This window comes from Macrobrachium rosenbergii, chromosome 6, assembly GCF_040412425.1.
Source record: "Macrobrachium rosenbergii isolate ZJJX-2024 chromosome 6, ASM4041242v1, whole genome shotgun sequence".
Lineage (NCBI taxonomy): Eukaryota > Metazoa > Arthropoda > Malacostraca > Decapoda > Palaemonidae > Macrobrachium > Macrobrachium rosenbergii.
In genome coordinates, this window is record NC_089746.1 from 49,874,012 (window position 1) to 49,891,402 (window position 17,391).

Here is a 17,391-nt window from a genome sequence, read left to right on the forward strand (position 1 = left end):
GAGATTGGAATGTGCAACGGTGAAGTTCATTTCTATGTAATTAATTTTCTTCCCCGAAATAATTAAGAAATTGATGGGTTATAATCTCCAGTGGCAAGTGAGCCCGCAGCAGGTCCTTTTTTTCGGAATATTAATTTTCATTCGTTTATAGCATTCTGCGAGCAATAATCCAATCCGAAACTGGGAATGATTTTCATTCATTGGCGTAATTAGCAATTAGCCTCCATTGGATTTTAAGTTGCTAATGATTAATATATAATTGACATTATTGGTTCAAGACAAATATTGTGAAGTGACGAGGTAGCTTTAACTTTCAAGTCATTCAAATGCTTCCATGTTTACTGTACATCTTTCTATTTATCTATCTATCTATCTATCTATCTATCTATCTGTCTGTCTGTCTATCTATCTATATATATATATATATATATATATATATATATATATATATATATATATATATATATATATATATATATATATATATATATATATATATATATATATATATATATATATATATATATATATATATATATATATATGTATATATATATAAATATATATATATATATATATATATATATATATATATATATATATAATGTGTGTGCATATGTGTGTGTGTTTATGTGTGTATATTCATGTTCCTTCAGTGCTCGTGAATTACTGTAATCAACTTTGGAAAAGGAATAATTATTGAGCTGTGGTTCAGAGAATTTTGCTTTAGAGGTAAATTAATACAGTGAAACTAAGAAACCCTCTCACACACAACTCCGGTACATAAATGTTAGTCATCTGAAATACGAAAATTTCCCTATTGTGTATGATCAGGACTAAAGCAAAGCTTATAGAATTGCGTTGGAGTAAAGAACTTCAAGGTATCTCAACTTAAAGTATCTTAGCAAACAACAAAGATTCAGAAGCTGACCAGCACTTTGAACTATGTGATCAATCCAAGTTAAAATTGAAGTAACCAGTCATTTAATTACATTCTTATCTATGATTCGTTGAGTTTTGGAGTCATCGATCTTTGCCACATTGCAGGATCCCTATTCAGATAAGCTCAGAAGATCACAGATGGCAGATGAAGACAGATCAAAGTGAAGTTGTATGAGAATATTGGAAAAGGTCTGGGATGTGATAAAATAAAGAATTTGGAGGTTGAGGAATCAGCTCAATTGGGATTAGGAGAAGAGGTAGGAAACAGAATAGGTGATTGATCAGAATCCCTGTGAACACTACTAAAGATGGTGAAGGAAACAGATGTTGGAGCACGAGCAGCAACAGATGTAAAATCGTTGTGCAAAAAACTTAAAGAATATTTTACAGACAATGGAACTAAATTCATGTTCATTAAACTTGCCTAACGAAGCCTTAGGCCACACAGTCAAGTACCACAGAACTATAAACAGAAATATTCCCAAACTTTTTGCAAAAAGTTAACTACACTTCAGGAATGTAAGAAGGAATTAATAACTGAACAAATAAAAGAAAAGGATCTGAGTTTCTAAGGAAGTCAGATTGAAGTATTATTTGGAGTGTTTTTTTAGTGATAATGTAAGTTATAGCAATGGTATGTTAGCACAGTTTAATTTAAGCTGTTTTTTTTATTTAGGGTGTGATGAACCAGTGCAAGTTTCTAGCAGAAATAATAAACGATGGGATCAACTACAAGATAAGAAAGATGGCAAAGTGCAGGAGCAGTTTTTCTCCACAAACTCCTTAAGATTTGTGTAGTAATGTAGTCTGACTGTTTGTTAGTCTTTGCATGTAGGAGAGCCATCCAGAGTTAATGAATAGGGAAGAGAGAAGATAAGAGTTCCTGGAAACCAAGATTGTTGAAATTGTTAAGAGAAAGGTTAGCTACAAAAGCTAGATCTTGTGGATTTGATCTTGTTACAAGAACATTCGAGTAATTCCTTTTCTTTATTATTTCTGCTTCAGTTTTCTTCGTGATCGTATAGAGATATTTAACCATAGCTATTTGCTAGAACTTTCAAGTGCCATATCGTAGTCTGGTAGTCGGTTTGGAAGTTAGGTCATTTGAGCTAAAAAAAAAAAAAATACAGAAGCATTGGAATTAGCAGGCTATAACCATGACCAGTAGGTTTTCATATCTTTGTCAGTATGTTCTGTCAACTCTGGTGTTGATCAGTTATCAGAATATTTCAGTGGTCACTGTTAGATTATAATTTTGTGTCTACAGACAGGTTTAAAGCAGTGATATCTGTCATATATCATGACAGTACCGAATACCCACTATTGCTTCAGAGTTTGTTGTTTTTTTAGTATATATATATATATATATATATATATATATATATATATATATATATATATATATATATATATATATATATATACACATATGTATATATACACACATATGATCAGATCAAGTCACTTCATTTCATTTTAGTATTTTGTTTTTGTTATTTATAAAGACTGACAATCATTATAAGCATTCTTTATGTACTGAGGTTAATGATAAATGTTTTTTTTTGTTATTTTTATTGCAAATAATATAGTCGTATATGTACAATAAAAAAAGATCACTCACCAGATATGTGGTATAATCAATTCACTCTTTGATATTATAAGATTTCGAAAGTGAGGAATTTTAGTTATAAGATGGAAAAAATTTTAATGTTTACATTATATTTTCTGATGAATTGTGATCTAAACAACAGTAGGTAGCATAAACGGGTTTTCGCGGATTAGTCGTGTATTCATTTAAGCCAAAACAGAGAAGAAAGACGAATCTGTTCTGATGTGGAATCTACCAGAGTATTCGTCTCTAAACTTAAATCCAGCATCCAGTTCATAGGGAGGCCTTGTCCTGATTTCGAGATTTCCTCCATAGTGGACATCACCGACCATCACATCAGCTAATATCTTTGGGCCAAATACTTTAAGAGGAATCTTAAGTTCTCCTTCAATCTTTTTGAAGTTTTCAATTGGCGTTTCAACTTCCAAGTGCATCTTGACTTCATCTTCATCGTTTTTCAGATGAAGCTCAGTGCTGAACTTGACTGGTTTGTCAACAAAGATTAGCATCTTGATTTCTTCCTCTTTCAAGTACTGTGCTCCGAACTTCATCTTCTTGTAGCCTGCAAATGGTGTGGTGATGATCACCTTAGTTCTGATGTCATCTTTGGACAAGATTTGAACATCCATGATTCCAGAAACGGATTGTTCATTGTTCTGGAGTTCCAGTTTTATTTCCATATCTTTCATCATTTCTCCATGGATTTGCCCCTCACCTCGAACCATTCCAGTTGGAATGAAGGGAGATGTAATCTCTACTTGGAAATTGCTACTTCCTTTTTCATATACCAAGTCAAAAGTATTAACCTTATCATTGAATGTTCCAGTAAGGTGTATTTTAACTGTGTTGGAGAAGTTCATAGCTGATACAAGTGTTGCTTTGGCTATCTTCAGGTACGGAATTTCAACATTCAATGAAAATTCAATAGCCTGATCAGCCAAAGAATATGATCCCTCTACAACATGCCTCTGACCACCTGTTGTTACTTCACCTTTGAAAATCATGTTTGCCTTATCACCATTGAGAAGGGCATTAATAATAATATCACTGGGAAGCAGAGGAGAGACAATTTCGAGTGCTAAGAGATAGTCAGCAGGGAGTTGATATGTCATTCTCCAGGATCCTTGAATTTTGTGAACACCCCCTGAAGTTTCAATAGAAAATCCAGCTGTGTCAGTTTTTAATGTGATTGTTGCAGTGAATTTACTTACAAGTGGAGAATCAACTCCTAAAATGAACTCAACTCCATCTATCAAGTTGAGTTCCAGTTTCAGTGTATGGGATTCGGATGTAACAAGCTTTGTTGTAAAGGCTAAGTGTTGATAAGAACTGCTTGGGAATGTGATATCAAATGAAATTTCCCTTTTGCCATCAATCAAAGGTGATTCAATATCAAATGCTCCCTCAAGATGGTTGGCTGCAATATTAAATTTTCCATGGATCTTGTGTGTCATGGAGTCCAGGACGGTGACAAGTGTTCCCTCTATGTTATCAAGAGATGGATATTTTGCCTCAAGAGTCAACATGCGATGTACATTCATGACTGTTGAATCTAACTCAAGCAAAAATGAGGCGTCTCCCAATGCAAACTTTCCTTTCAAATCAACTTCATAAACACCAGATGGTATATCAGCCATCATATGAGTCTGGAAAGAGGACCCACCACTAATGATGATATTTCCATTTAAAACAACCTTGGACACAACATGAATTGGAGTATAGATCGTTAAATCCCCAGTGTATCCTTCTTCGAAAGAAGCACCAACAAGATTGCATCTCATGGTGTATATCTCTCCTGCTAAATTTAGTTTAGCATCTCCAGCAATTTTTCCATTAAGGTCGAGGTCAACTGTTCCTTCAATTTTTGGGATCATATAGAAAGGCAAAACCAGGTCAAGTTTCCCCTCTAATTTTTCCCCTGCTACGAATTTGAAGTAGCCTCCCATTTCTTCCATCCCTCTGAATGGAGTGTGGATATTAAGTGAGCCCTCAGAGTATCCCAGTACATGTCCTGATATAGATATAGCTTTCATATTCTCGTCTTTGCCAAGTGATATTTCTAAAGTCTTTTGGTCAGGAGCCCAGTTTACATTAGAAAGGAACTGAACGTGATTCCATCCAGGGAAAGTAGAGGTGAAGTCCCAGTTAAGGTGTGCTTGTGTTCCTTCAATTCCTGTTCCAAGTTTGAAAGAGTATTCATACTGCTCAGATGTCATTTTAGACATAATAATCTCATTAAGGTTATCGATGTCATATTTGATCATCATGGATACATTGCTGAATCCAGGGAATGGAGAGCTTGCCTGCAGAGTGACTTCAGAAGTACGAAGAGAGAGATTCAGAATACCACTGAGAACATAATTATTTTCATTGTAAATTACATTCAATGTAGCATCTTTCTGGCCTTCTGTCCATTTGTAGGTGAATCCAAGGGAGATGATTTTCAAGAGATCAAATGGTGTTGTAAGTTTAAATACCATGTCATTAACTGCATAAGATACATGAAGGTTGAATTTGTATGTGCCTAATTCAACGTTCAAGTATCCAATTTTCTGGCTGAAGTCAATGTGTCCATCTACAATGATTGCCTTGACAACATCAAATGGAGTCTCGAACTTGATGGTGATCTTATTAGGAGCATATTCTCCATGGACGCTGAAGTTCCATTCATTAGCATTCAGATTCATTTTCAGGCTGGCATCTAACTTGTTATTGTTTTCATCCAAGTCCAGGGTATAAGAGGCACCTAGAACTTCATATCCTTCAATGGGCAGATGTAGTTTTATGGCCCCTGATTTCATTGAATAGTATTCAATGTCAGCAGTGACTTTCTTTTCAAAACTGCCTTTCTGGATAAACAATAAAGCTCCTTTCTTTTCAGAGATAACATCGTACTTTATGTCAAGATTTAGTTTCTCCCAGTCAGCAAATGGAGTTTTAACTCCAACCAAAAGTTCTGACTTCATAGGAGTGAGGATTGCACGTGTTTTTATTTCATAATTTTCGCCATTCCTGTCAAAGTGAAGGAGGCCCTCAACTCCATTTTTGAACAGTTCATATTTTATGCTCACAGCCACATTCTTCATCACTTCGATTGGAGTTGAAATTCCAATAGATATACTATAATCAGTGACAGTAACATCTGCATTGTAATCATATGTTGTATGGTCTTTCTCAAATGATGCTAAAACTGTATGTTTATCATTCAGTGCTGAGTAGTCACCAATCATCTTGAGTAATTCAAAACCTTGGAATGGGGTATGAATCTCAATGTGGAAGTTGTTATTCTGGACACTGGTCTTAAGAGAAAAGTGTTTTGAATCACCTTCTATCTTGAGATCAACCTCAGCAGTTTTAATGTCCTTTGTAAAATCATATTTAGTAAAGATGTCAGCAGAGCTGAATCCAGGAATTGGTGACTTGGCCATAATTTTAACATACCCGTTTTTGTAGATTATTTCACCTTCAAAGTCAAGAGAATAGATGGTATCATTCAAAGTAAATGTGATTTGTAATTTTTTGTGGGTGTCAATCAGATCAGCATCAAATGCAAGATCTACTTTAGAAATTTGGGCAATTGGAGTTTCTAAAGTGATATGAAGCTTTGGCTTGGATGTGTTGAGAAGAATGTCAGTGGTGAGGTGGAATTTATCTCCAGACATTGTAGCTTCAAAATTACCAGTGAAGTGATTTTCCTCCCAGTTAAATTCTCCAGTGAAGTTAATATCCTCCCATCCAGGAATTGGGGTCATTAGTTGAGCAGAAATTGCTTTATTTTCAAGATTGAAGTGCCCTTCTACTGTATGAACAGCTCCTTCTTTATCAAAAGAAAATTTAAAATTGTAAGGCATCTTAGTTAAATCAAAGTTACCTTCGAGGAGGAAATGTGTCCATCCCTCAAAAGGAGTGGTTATTTCTGATTTGACATGAACCTTTGAGAGAATTTCTGAAGATGCTTCCAGTTGCCAGTGATATTGACGATCATTTCTGTAAGCCTTAATATCAGCAGTTTTCTTGGTGTGCTGTAAATCCCAAGTGGCTTCCCCACCAATCGTCTTCACAACATCAAATGGTGTGGTGGCTTCTAGCTTCATCATAGGAGACAAATCTTTGGAGAGGTCAATGACACCTACAAGAGTGATCTGGCCGATAGCAAAAGATGAATCTAACTTGATTTGCTTTACTGGTCCTCTTAGGGAATAAGATAAATTTGCTGAAATTTCTTCATAGCCTGCAAAAGGAGTGTTGATAGTCAAGTCGATCGTTCCTTTCTCAGGTTTGACATGTAATGACCCTTTAACAGAGATCGTTTGGTCATTTTTAGATACAGAAGCATCAACTGAAGTTTCACTTACGAATAAGGAAGCCTTCATTTTCTCCCAACCACTGAATGGAGTTTCCATCTCAAGTAAGATTGTTTCAGCTTCATATTTTCCAGTAAGGTGAATCACATTTGAGCCATATGCCATTTTCACTTCTACCTTTTTCTCATTTACATCAAACATAACTTCAAAAGCAATGTTTTCAAATGAAGTAACAGAAGAGTGAACCTCAATGCTGGCTTTGCCACCACTGTAAGCCCATTTACCAGTCAGTTCAATATGGTGTACAGCATCCAGTGGGATCTCAGCTATCAAAGACCAGTTTCCTTCATTAATGGACCCAGAAAGCAATCCTGTAATTTCAAACTTTTTGATAAATGTGGCTAGTAGATGGATCTTTTTCTCAGGTGCAGTGAAATCATAAGAAGCTTCAACAGTAATTGGAGAGCTGAGGAAAGTGGATTGGATTTCTAAGTTGCTGTTCATTTTTCCCATTTGGATTTCACCTGCAGCATCTAAAGTAATATGTCTGTCACCATAGTTGAGGTTAAGATGGAGAACCTTTCTTGGTGATGAAAAGTCCAATTTGAATTTGTAACCCAGGGCTTCCATGAATGGGGTTTTCAAGATGGATCCACATGAAAAGACACTGTCAAAAACAATGAAGTTTTCAAATTCAATTCGGCTACCAGGTGCATATTCTATGACAAATGTTGGTTTATATTCAATGCCATTGTCTTCATGGTGAAATTCTGCTTTAATAACATCAATCCATGGAGTTTCCAGTGCAACTGTAGCATCAAATTTATGTGAATTTCCACTGCTCTGGTTATCAAAAGTTGTGGCTAGATGAACAGATTTATCATCCCACATAAACTCCATATCATGTTTGGAAAGTGTTCCTGAAAATGAATTGACATTCTTAAGCTTGTAAAGTCCATTGACAGTGAGTGTGTTCTCCCAGTTCAAAATATCTGTAGCAGAAATGGTGTGGTCAATTGTGACAGACTTTTCATATTTGGTGAAAATGAACTTAGTAACTCTCTCGTTTCCATTTTTCAGACTGTCAATAGTAACCTTCAGGTCATCCAGGCCCCACAAGGTGGAAGTGATGGCTGCCTCTAAATTTGCAAGACTTTTGGAGACATCAAGTAGTCCATTAACATAGACGGTTATTTTTTCAGCATTGAAATGGGCATCCAAGGTGGAGATCATGTTGGTGTCAGTCACTTTATGATTTATTGAGATGGAAGCTTTATTCAGTGGAGTAAAGAGGTCTACTGAAAGGACAATATCTTCTGCAGATTTCATATGACCATGGGCATGAAGCTTCAGGTTGCCATAGTTTGACCAGAATCTTGTTAGCTCAAATTTAGTCTGAAATTCTTCAGAGTTAAGTGTATGTTCAAGAATACCAGTGACAGGCTGGGTGAAGGGTGTGATGAATCGAAGATCTCCAATAAGTTTAGTAGTGTCAGCCATTTCTAATTCTCCATTCACATTAAGCATTGACTTCTTATCACCCATGATACCTTCAAAAACAAGACTGAGCTTAGACCAGTTGAAATGGTAATTAATGGTGGCAGTAATCTCAGGCAGTGAGGGAATATTCATTTTTAGGGCTAGGGTAACATCTTGTTCACTTCCAAGAACCACTACTCCTTTAAGATTTGCTGTAGCTACCTTATCACCAAATTTAGCCTCAAGGGTTGATGTAAGGTCATTATTGCTCAGAACATGGTTCAAGTTAAGTAGTATCTTGTCTGTGAAGGGAGCCTCTAATGAAAACGAGGACTGCACACCATCACCGCTGAAAACTAGCTGGAATGCGGAGATGAGCTTCCAAGCCTCCCAGGAGGCAAGAAAATCAGACTTGAGGGAGTTTTCATTAATTTCATGGTCTACTTTAAAGCTTATGTGTTCGAAGTTAGGGAAGCTGCTGCTGAAATCTACTTCAGTGTGCAAGGCATTCAGAGGTGCACCTATTTGAATCTTACCAGCGACACTGAGAGCCAACTGCTTTGAATTTTGCCAGGAAGCTGTTAACTGAGAAGTAATTTCCAAGTCCTTTAGTGTCACTGAGAAAGAGGCTTCTTGCTTTTCAAATCCTGCAAAGGGTGTTTGTACTAAAACTGAAACAGATTTAGTTTCACCCGTAGTGTACTTCACAAGAGTACTTACAGTTTTGCCATTCCATGTGGCTTCAAGTTCAACACCGCTGTCTACTAAGGTGCTCTTAACTGTTGCCTCTTGGTCAACAAACCTGAAAGGTGTAAAATAACATTGAAATTTTTATGAATTGTATGTTATAGAGAAAAATATATATATATCATATAATCATATACTCTAACAAAATTTCAATATTCTATAACTGTGTTACTCTTTGTTCAAAACTTACTTGACATGTGCCATGATTTCGTTTTGTGAGAGCTGTCCTTCTATTAAGAACATTGCTGTTGGGTCAACGTCCTTGTTCCATTCACCAGTAATGTGTAATTTTTGCACATCTGGATTCTGAGAAATCTGAAATTAAAGTATAATTGTTATAGTCCCATGATAACACTAAACTGTTGTAAGACATAAACTGTGAAAAAAATATGAAATTGGGTTAATATTGGAAAACAAATTTGCCTTCAGCCTTAACGATTGGTAAAGAAATAGTTTAGACGTTCTGAATATGTTTTCTTAAATGCTTATAGAAAGACGTGAATTCAAGCAAAACATAGTTTTCATTTACATTTTATTTTGTCACGCCTAAGGTAAAAAATTTTGTAATTCATTACTCTTACTTGAGCATTAACGAGGATGTGTCGAATAACGTTGGCTTCGATAAGTGCAGAAGTTTTTGTTCCCTCAAATTTGATGTCATAGTTTTGTCCATTTACAGTGGTGTGGATTTCTGATGTAGCCTTCTCTGAATCTGCATACATCCCAAGGGTGCCTTTGGCATCAATGGTTGGTGCCATTAAAGATCCATCAGCAACAACATTGAATTTTCCTTTCACAGAATTGTCTTCTAATTTGCCCTCAAGTATATAAGCTTCTTCTTTTATAACAGCCTTAACCTGAAGGTAAAAAAGAATGCAACTGAGTTAGTTTGCTTTTATCATGTAGTAATTTTTTTTATAAAAAACAATTTGTTTATTTTCTGGAGTTCTAAAGCCCTTACTAATTTTGGCAAATATTAACCGGAGATCCACTTGTTATTATGATAAAAGTAATTTTCTTGGCAAAATGAGAAAGTTATAAATTTTGAGTACAGTCACTGAAAAACTGATGCAAAACAACCAAATTTTTCAGTTAATTAACTTATGATTTTTATCAATTGTGTCATTACTTTTGCATTGATACATAGGTCTAGATTGAAGCTTTGCTTGATGTTTTTCTTATGAAGTTTTTAAATCTTACCTGAGCCTTGTACTGTTGATGTTCTACCTCTGTGAAAGTCATGTCCAACGAAGCTCTGAAATCTGCAAACTGGGATGGATCTATAGCCCCATGGAGTGTATATGTGCTCATGGAATCAGTTAGCTGTTTAATGGCTTCAACTTCAAAATGCAGTGTGTTCTGTCCATTCCAAGCATATACAGCATCCAGCTTTGTAGATATCATTGTGTCATAATAATCCAGTTTTGTTTTGAGAATTCCTTTAATGTTCAAAATTTCCCCGACTGGAGTGATTACAATCACTGATGGTTCAAAGATAGTGACATCTTCAACAGTCTTTAACAGGGTGGTTTCAATTTCATAATTCTCGCCACTGTCAAAAGATACGGCACATTTTAGTTTTTTGTTTAAGTTTGTCCACAAATAATCCAAAGTACCTTTTCCTGACTTTACTGGTGTATGAATATCAACAGAGATTGAATTTTCTGCCTTTGCTAAAGTTAAGGATACCTTATGGTCTGCTTGTGACCCAGGAGTGTCAAAGAGAACTTCAAAGGTATCACTCTCTCGTTTGAAATGCATGATATATCCTGTTTGAGTACCAGTCTTTTTAAGATAGATGTCAGCTGCGAAAGGACCCATTGGTGAGGTCATTAATGAACCACAAAGTTCCATGCCGAGAATATCAGGGGTGCAGTGTTCCAGTTCTGTTTTTTGGCCAACTTCTTTTTTCATTTGTTCATTGTTAATGATGTAGATAAACTCACCTTTAACATCAAGAATTTCTACTTTTTCCTTAGGTGAATTAATTGCAATGTCGACTACCTTGCCATCTACAATTTGAACTTTTCCATCGAGGAATGTGGATGTATGGAGTGTAGAGGAAACTTTTACACCAGTCTTTGTTACATGTGCATCAAGAATCATGTTGCCATCAAATTCTACTGCAACTGAAGGGTGCAAGTGACCTTCTACATTGAAATTTGTGAAACTTTCTGCATGGAAGTTGTTTGTCATTTCCACTCCAAAGGTACCAGTTACTTTTGAATCCAGCATTAATGGCAAACCAGAAATGGTTGGAATATTGATGTGGGTGTCCATTAACTGGATTGATTTGGTATACTCAACCTTTCCTTGTCGAACAATGTCCATCAACAAATCCATAGGATGTGATGCATGTGATGATTTCATGAAGAAGTTTTCCAGCCCATGAAAGTGATGGTAATGAAGTTCATTTCCGAAGACACGTAAGTAATAGGATCCCTCGGGCTCATCAGATATTTTGTCCAAGAATCCTTCTAATGTAGTTGACTCTGCATTGGAGTTTGCTCTCATGTTCCTTAAAGCTTGCTCAATATGCTCCTCAGGGAAGTATCCATTAGATCCAAAGAAACGTTCGATGTATGCTTCAAATCCATCAATCCTGCCGCCGATTTCAAAGAAATTGATTGATTCTCCAAAAATATCAAGTGTGAGATTAAGCATAGCGGAACGAGGAAGGTAAGATTTGCTGTTGAAAACAACATTGCTCTCTACTGAGGCACCAATGTTAATCTCATTCATGAAAAAGGATGACTCATAGTTCCTGGAGAATCGCAAAGCATCTGAGTTGAATTTCTTTTGCAGAAGTTCTTCACCAATCATCTCGTGCATCCATTGTTTTTCAGGAGCAGCTGATTCTTGCAAGTTAGTCATATGAGTCCAAACGAAGGATCCCACTTGGTTGACACCTTCTGAGATAAGCCTTTCCTTCACAATATCAATGAATGATGGAGTTGGACAGGACATAAGGGCAAGATAAGCACCAATACGTAGCTCTGGATCATATGATTCATCTTTGAAGACAGTCAGAAGATTGGATCGATCATATTCACAAGGGGTGTGTCTCCAAGCGTCTAAAGCAGCAATACGAACTTCCATGTCATTTTCTTCCAAGTAGCAGGTTTCCAAAATGGATTTTGCATTAACCCAATGCCCAGCATTACCTAAAGCTTTCAAAGCTACAAGAACATGTTCTTTCTCCTCTTCATTTGTAAATCTGCATCCTGCACCAAGCTGCTTTTCAATAAATGTTACAATCTGTTGAACTTCGGGTTCTGTATCACAAGTTTTATGCCATTTGCAATAGTTGTTGACAAGGGCTGATGTTCCAAGGAGGGCTTTCTGGCTAGGGTTGGTCTCAAGAAGTGGCTGCAAAAGACAAGGAATTCATAAGCATGCATACATACATACATACATATTTATATATATATATATATATATGTGTGTGTGTGAGAGAGAGTGTGCATATGTGCTTGTAAATATACATACTGTTATTATATTCATGTCCCATAAGTTTAGTTTACAAAAACTGAGAAAAAATGTCATTATCCTTGCTAAATCATACTGTCATCAACATATGCAGAAGAGTATAGTAATTATATAACTTACAGCAATAGATTTCAGCATTTCAGCAGTTGGATGTTTGTTGAATGCCAAGGAAGTAAACCAGATATCTCTCTCAATTTCACTCATTTCACCTTTGATAATTAGGTCTCTGACAACAGCCATAGATGGTGCTGTTCCTACTAAGGGTAGTGCATCAACCATAAACTTATGGGTAAGAGGAGCAGTGGCACTAGCTAAGATTTCAGTTAGCTGAGGATAGTCCATATTTTTAAGATGGTCTACTAGGTCAGCAAAAAGAGCAGGTGTGTTGCTGTGAATGTCGGAGGCTGACTCCATAGCAAGATCACTGAGGATCTTGTGGACATGCTGAGGATCTTCTACAACTGGTTCAAAGATATCCTCATATACCAGTGACTTACGGTAGAACTCAAAATCTGAAACAAGGAGAGACTTTTCAAATAACCATGAAACGTTTTCAGTGAAAATACTATACAGAAATCCAATATAAGCTTTTTTCAAGTTAGGACCTCTCTGCAATTGATAAATATTTTATAACTCACCTGATACTCCTCCCAAAGCGTCTTGTGACTTCAAAACCAAAGATGTCTTGACTGTGGTTTTAGCCACTTCCTGTCCTTCTCCGAAAGGCCTAGCCTTGTAGATTTCCTCACACTCAGCACTAATCATGATGTCGTCCTGTATCTTTTGGTGGCAAATATTGGTTGTCTTCATTACAGGAAGGTTCTGAACTGATGAATCAGTGATATAACTAGAAGAACTAATAAATGTTGAGAAGTCTGGCCTTTCGCTGCAAGAGTTCATGTGTGTGATCCTCTCCACATTGACAACGTTTCCTTCAGTTACAGATTTGTACTCTGTTTCACAAACGCCAGACACGTCTTTTTCTTGAAGGAACTGTCAAATTGGAATAATCCAGTTTCATTAATATCTTTACCGGTTAATGAACTTAGAACTATATTTTTTTTAATACACTTTTTCATGGAAATAAGTTAGTATATTATCCATTATATCTAGTGCCATACCTCGCCTCCATGGACAGTCATGGTGTTCTGGAAAGTGGACAGAAGACCTCTCTTGAAGTTGAGTACCCATGTTGGCTCAGAAACTACGCTGCAGATGTTCTCAATCATACCATCTTGGAAGGAGAATTTCAGAGGATTCATAGTCAAAGCCTCAGAAAGTTTCCCAGCAAGATCTGCATCACCTTCCAAGTTGACATCAGTCAGCTGTAAAAGATTATTGTTATTGCATTAGTGACATTTAAATATGCGGTTGAAACTGTCGTCCATTTTATTTTCAAGAAATGTGTGAGTGTTGAGTCTATTTGAGCGGTTTGAGTCTCTCACCCTCAGAATGTGTTCGCAAGGCGCAGAGACGTCCATGTGGGCAACCGCTGTGATCTTCATGACGGCGTCATCACCATCGACTCCAAGGAGGGCGGATGTAGTCAAGACGGAGTAGTCGTACACATAACTCTTACCTAGAGTTTGGACAGAGAAGTTCAAACGTGAGGCGCGATATTTATGGCGACATATAGCCACGATATAATATTATCTCCCTGCTATATGACTGTATATAAAAAGAACTTGACTATATAAACAAAATTATAAACTGTCACACACTGAAATAATTCACGTTAAGGTCCGTTATCTCTGACTTGTTTACCTGGTTCGTAAGCAAATGCCAGTTGAGCTGAGCAGTGAGTGGCACAGGAGCCAGCCAAAATTGACGGAGCTGGAAGAGAAAGAAATATTGTAAGAATATATAATTTAGGATTAGGAAGTTACGATTACAAAACTCTGTTGGTAGATAACTACCACTAACATAAATTACAAACTCTTGTTGATAATAATATATATATATATATATATATATATATATATATATATATATAATATATATATCACATATACATATATATGATTATATATATATATATATATATATATATATATATATATATATATATATATATAACATATATATTACAAACGAACTTAGTTGCAATATATATATATATATATATATATATATATATATATATATATATATATATATATATATATATATATATATATATATATCAGGCGTTCGGCATTAGAGGACCTCTCACCTAATTTTGAAAATGGCGTTTTTCGCCTGATCAGCTTCAAAACAATCCCCCTTTTTTCCCAAAAGGGTGTGGAGTTGAACTATAATTTTTTTATGCATACTATTCTATTCCTGATCTCAAATACTTCGTCTTATACAAAATTCAACTTTGTATCTTGAAAAATAAAAAAAATTCGAGCAGGTTGAATTTCCAAAGCTTTGATGGCTTATAACTCCAAAAATTTTTTTGTGGCAAGAGGCCCGTCTAATGATGAACACCTCATATTTTGGACCATCTTTAGTGTATGATAACCAGATATTTTGTACTGATAAGTATCTTTCCATGCATTAATATAAGGTGTCGTAAATCCATGTTTTCAAAGTGCTTGCATAGGGCAAGCATGTCGTTCTGCCATTAAAAATAGAAACACTGATGTAAGTACTGCTTGGTGGGAAATACGATTTGATTAAGAGGAAAATTATTATTTCATAAATGATGCTTACTATATGTGAATAGCTTATGAATGTTTCAGGAACTGCAAAACAGTATTTAGCGTGTTTTTTTTTATTGTAACTAAAGAGGATCAAATGGTTAATTCATTTTATCATCATCGTAGCTATTTAAGTGTACAGGTATTTGAAGAAAGACCGGTTTTAATTGACGGTCAGAAGCCTTCAAAATTGTTTTTCATTTTTGTAGTGTCATATTCATTAGGTTAAAAAAAAAAAGAAACAGGTCCTTCAAAACACTTTTGCTGAATGACCAAAAAAGAACTGTGAGGGCGTAGGGACCTTGATTGGACCTTTGGTGTCTTCCAACAAACAGAGACAATTACAAGTGTTTCTATAAAGTGATGTTATGAATTTCTGTCAACTTATGAGCACGTAGTGTCAGTATATAATTTTTTTGAAAATAATGTTGGAACAAAACAACAGTTGCTAGACTAATAATAACTTCAAGAAATGTTTCAAGAATCTGTCGTTGTCAATGATTTGGGTTTGATATTATGCAGATTTTTATCGTGACAACATTAGTTTATCGAAACTGGAATGCGATTAAAATTTGACAGGCCATTCTGGATAAGCAAAAATTGAAACATATTTAGCGGAATATTCTGCAACTACTTAAAAATATACAGACAGGGAAAAAATGACTAACAACTGTCCTGTTTCGAAGGGATAGCAACAACGTGTTGAAATGGAAGTCGACATTTGAATAATACATAGGATGACAGATGCATAGGAATTAAGTCATTTATACCATTGTAATACTGATGGATTATCCATTTTTGTACATCTTTTCTTAGTCTGTAAAAATTGGGGGATTCGTAAAAAAAACTTTATAGCTTGAACTAAAGTAACAGAAGTAATTCAAACTCGGTCGTGTGATCTGTTCCCTAATGCTATGCAAATGCAGGTTACATCTCAGGTTCAGTCTGGCGTTGTAGATATTATTACCGGGGAGTCTAAGTATGTAACATGTTCCTTATTTATATAGTTTTGTTAACACTATCAAGAACAGTCATACCTTTAATGATTAGTTTTGGACCCTGTCTGACATAGTGTAAATAATAAGGATTTTGCAAATAAAAGGAGAAATTTGAGTAATGTGAGATTCAGTGGTTACAAATGAATGCAAAGGGGAGTCATAGAGAAGTAACAGTTAAATAGAATCGATATCTGTTACTATAGCATGATTAAAGTATTTAATAGACAAGTTCAGAGGGGACAGAATTTACAGTACATACTAAGTAATCGTACAGCAAAGAAGTATACAAGAATTCTAATACCGTAATTATATCTTGTTTGAATTGAGCACGGATCGACTGTTTAATTTCCATTGCAAGGAATTTTTCTTCAAAATAAAAAAGTTGTTAACAAAGGGAAAGTATAAGCGAAGTGCTCCCTAAAATTGCTCTGAATTTTTAATGCATATTTAGTTATTCACGATATGCATGAATTTCACAATAGTTTCAATGCAGACTACACTTCCAATGTATAAAATACATCTAACCGACTGTTACAATTTACATGAGCGCAAAATATTTTCATACTAATTGACAATAACGAGAAATGTATAGACTTCAGAGTACCCATTCAGAATGGAAATTAAATTTGCCTATTACTCTCGAAGTAAGGAGAGACCTTTAATTTATACAAATCGCACCAATCAGTTAGAGAAAGGAGGATTTTTCAAAGGCCGGAGGACTTACCTGCCAGGGCCGTAGAGGCCAGAGCGGCGAAGAAAAGGAGAGCGACCTTCATCTTGGGCGACTCACGCTGTCACAGGGAGAGACAGGTCTAGTCGGAGCTCCAAGGGCTGCCGTCTGTAGCCCGCAGCCGCCTTATATACCCGTCAGGTCGCGATTTCAAAGGTCGCGGTATCAAAAGGCCCCCATTTGTTTTGGGTGCTCATCTCTCTCTCTCTCTCTCTCTTTGTTTCTCTCTCTCTCTCTCTCTCTCGCATGCTGTAAATAGCTTATCAAGAGGTCGAGGAGTTAACCATTTCTTTTGAGAGATAAAGATCAGTCTTTTCTTTCGTTTCGTGTGTGTGTGTTTTTTTTTTTTTAACCGGTTGCTATGTCACCGAAATGGAATATTCGTAACTGCGCAGAGAATAATTGCGATGTC

The 17,391-nt window shown here is 35.8% G+C and overlaps 1 protein-coding gene across 1 annotated transcript; it reads right to left on the reverse strand.

The window, feature by feature from the left end:
* Positions 1 to 2,616: 2,616 nt before the first annotated feature.
* Positions 2,617 to 17,107, reverse strand: LOC136839532 (uncharacterized). The gene is made up of 10 exons (XM_067105744.1): positions 16,974 to 17,107; positions 14,335 to 14,403; positions 14,016 to 14,149; positions 13,692 to 13,895; positions 13,209 to 13,563; positions 12,691 to 13,082; positions 10,282 to 12,450; positions 9,663 to 9,938; positions 9,272 to 9,396; positions 2,617 to 9,136 (listed from the first exon to the last, which is right to left on the reverse strand). Exons 1-10 carry the CDS (start codon positions 17,023 to 17,025, stop codon positions 2,737 to 2,739), a joined length of 10,176 nt encoding a protein of 3,391 aa, XP_066961845.1. The 5' UTR covers positions 17,026 to 17,107; the 3' UTR covers positions 2,617 to 2,736.
* Between the last annotated feature and the right edge of the window lie 284 nt (positions 17,108 to 17,391).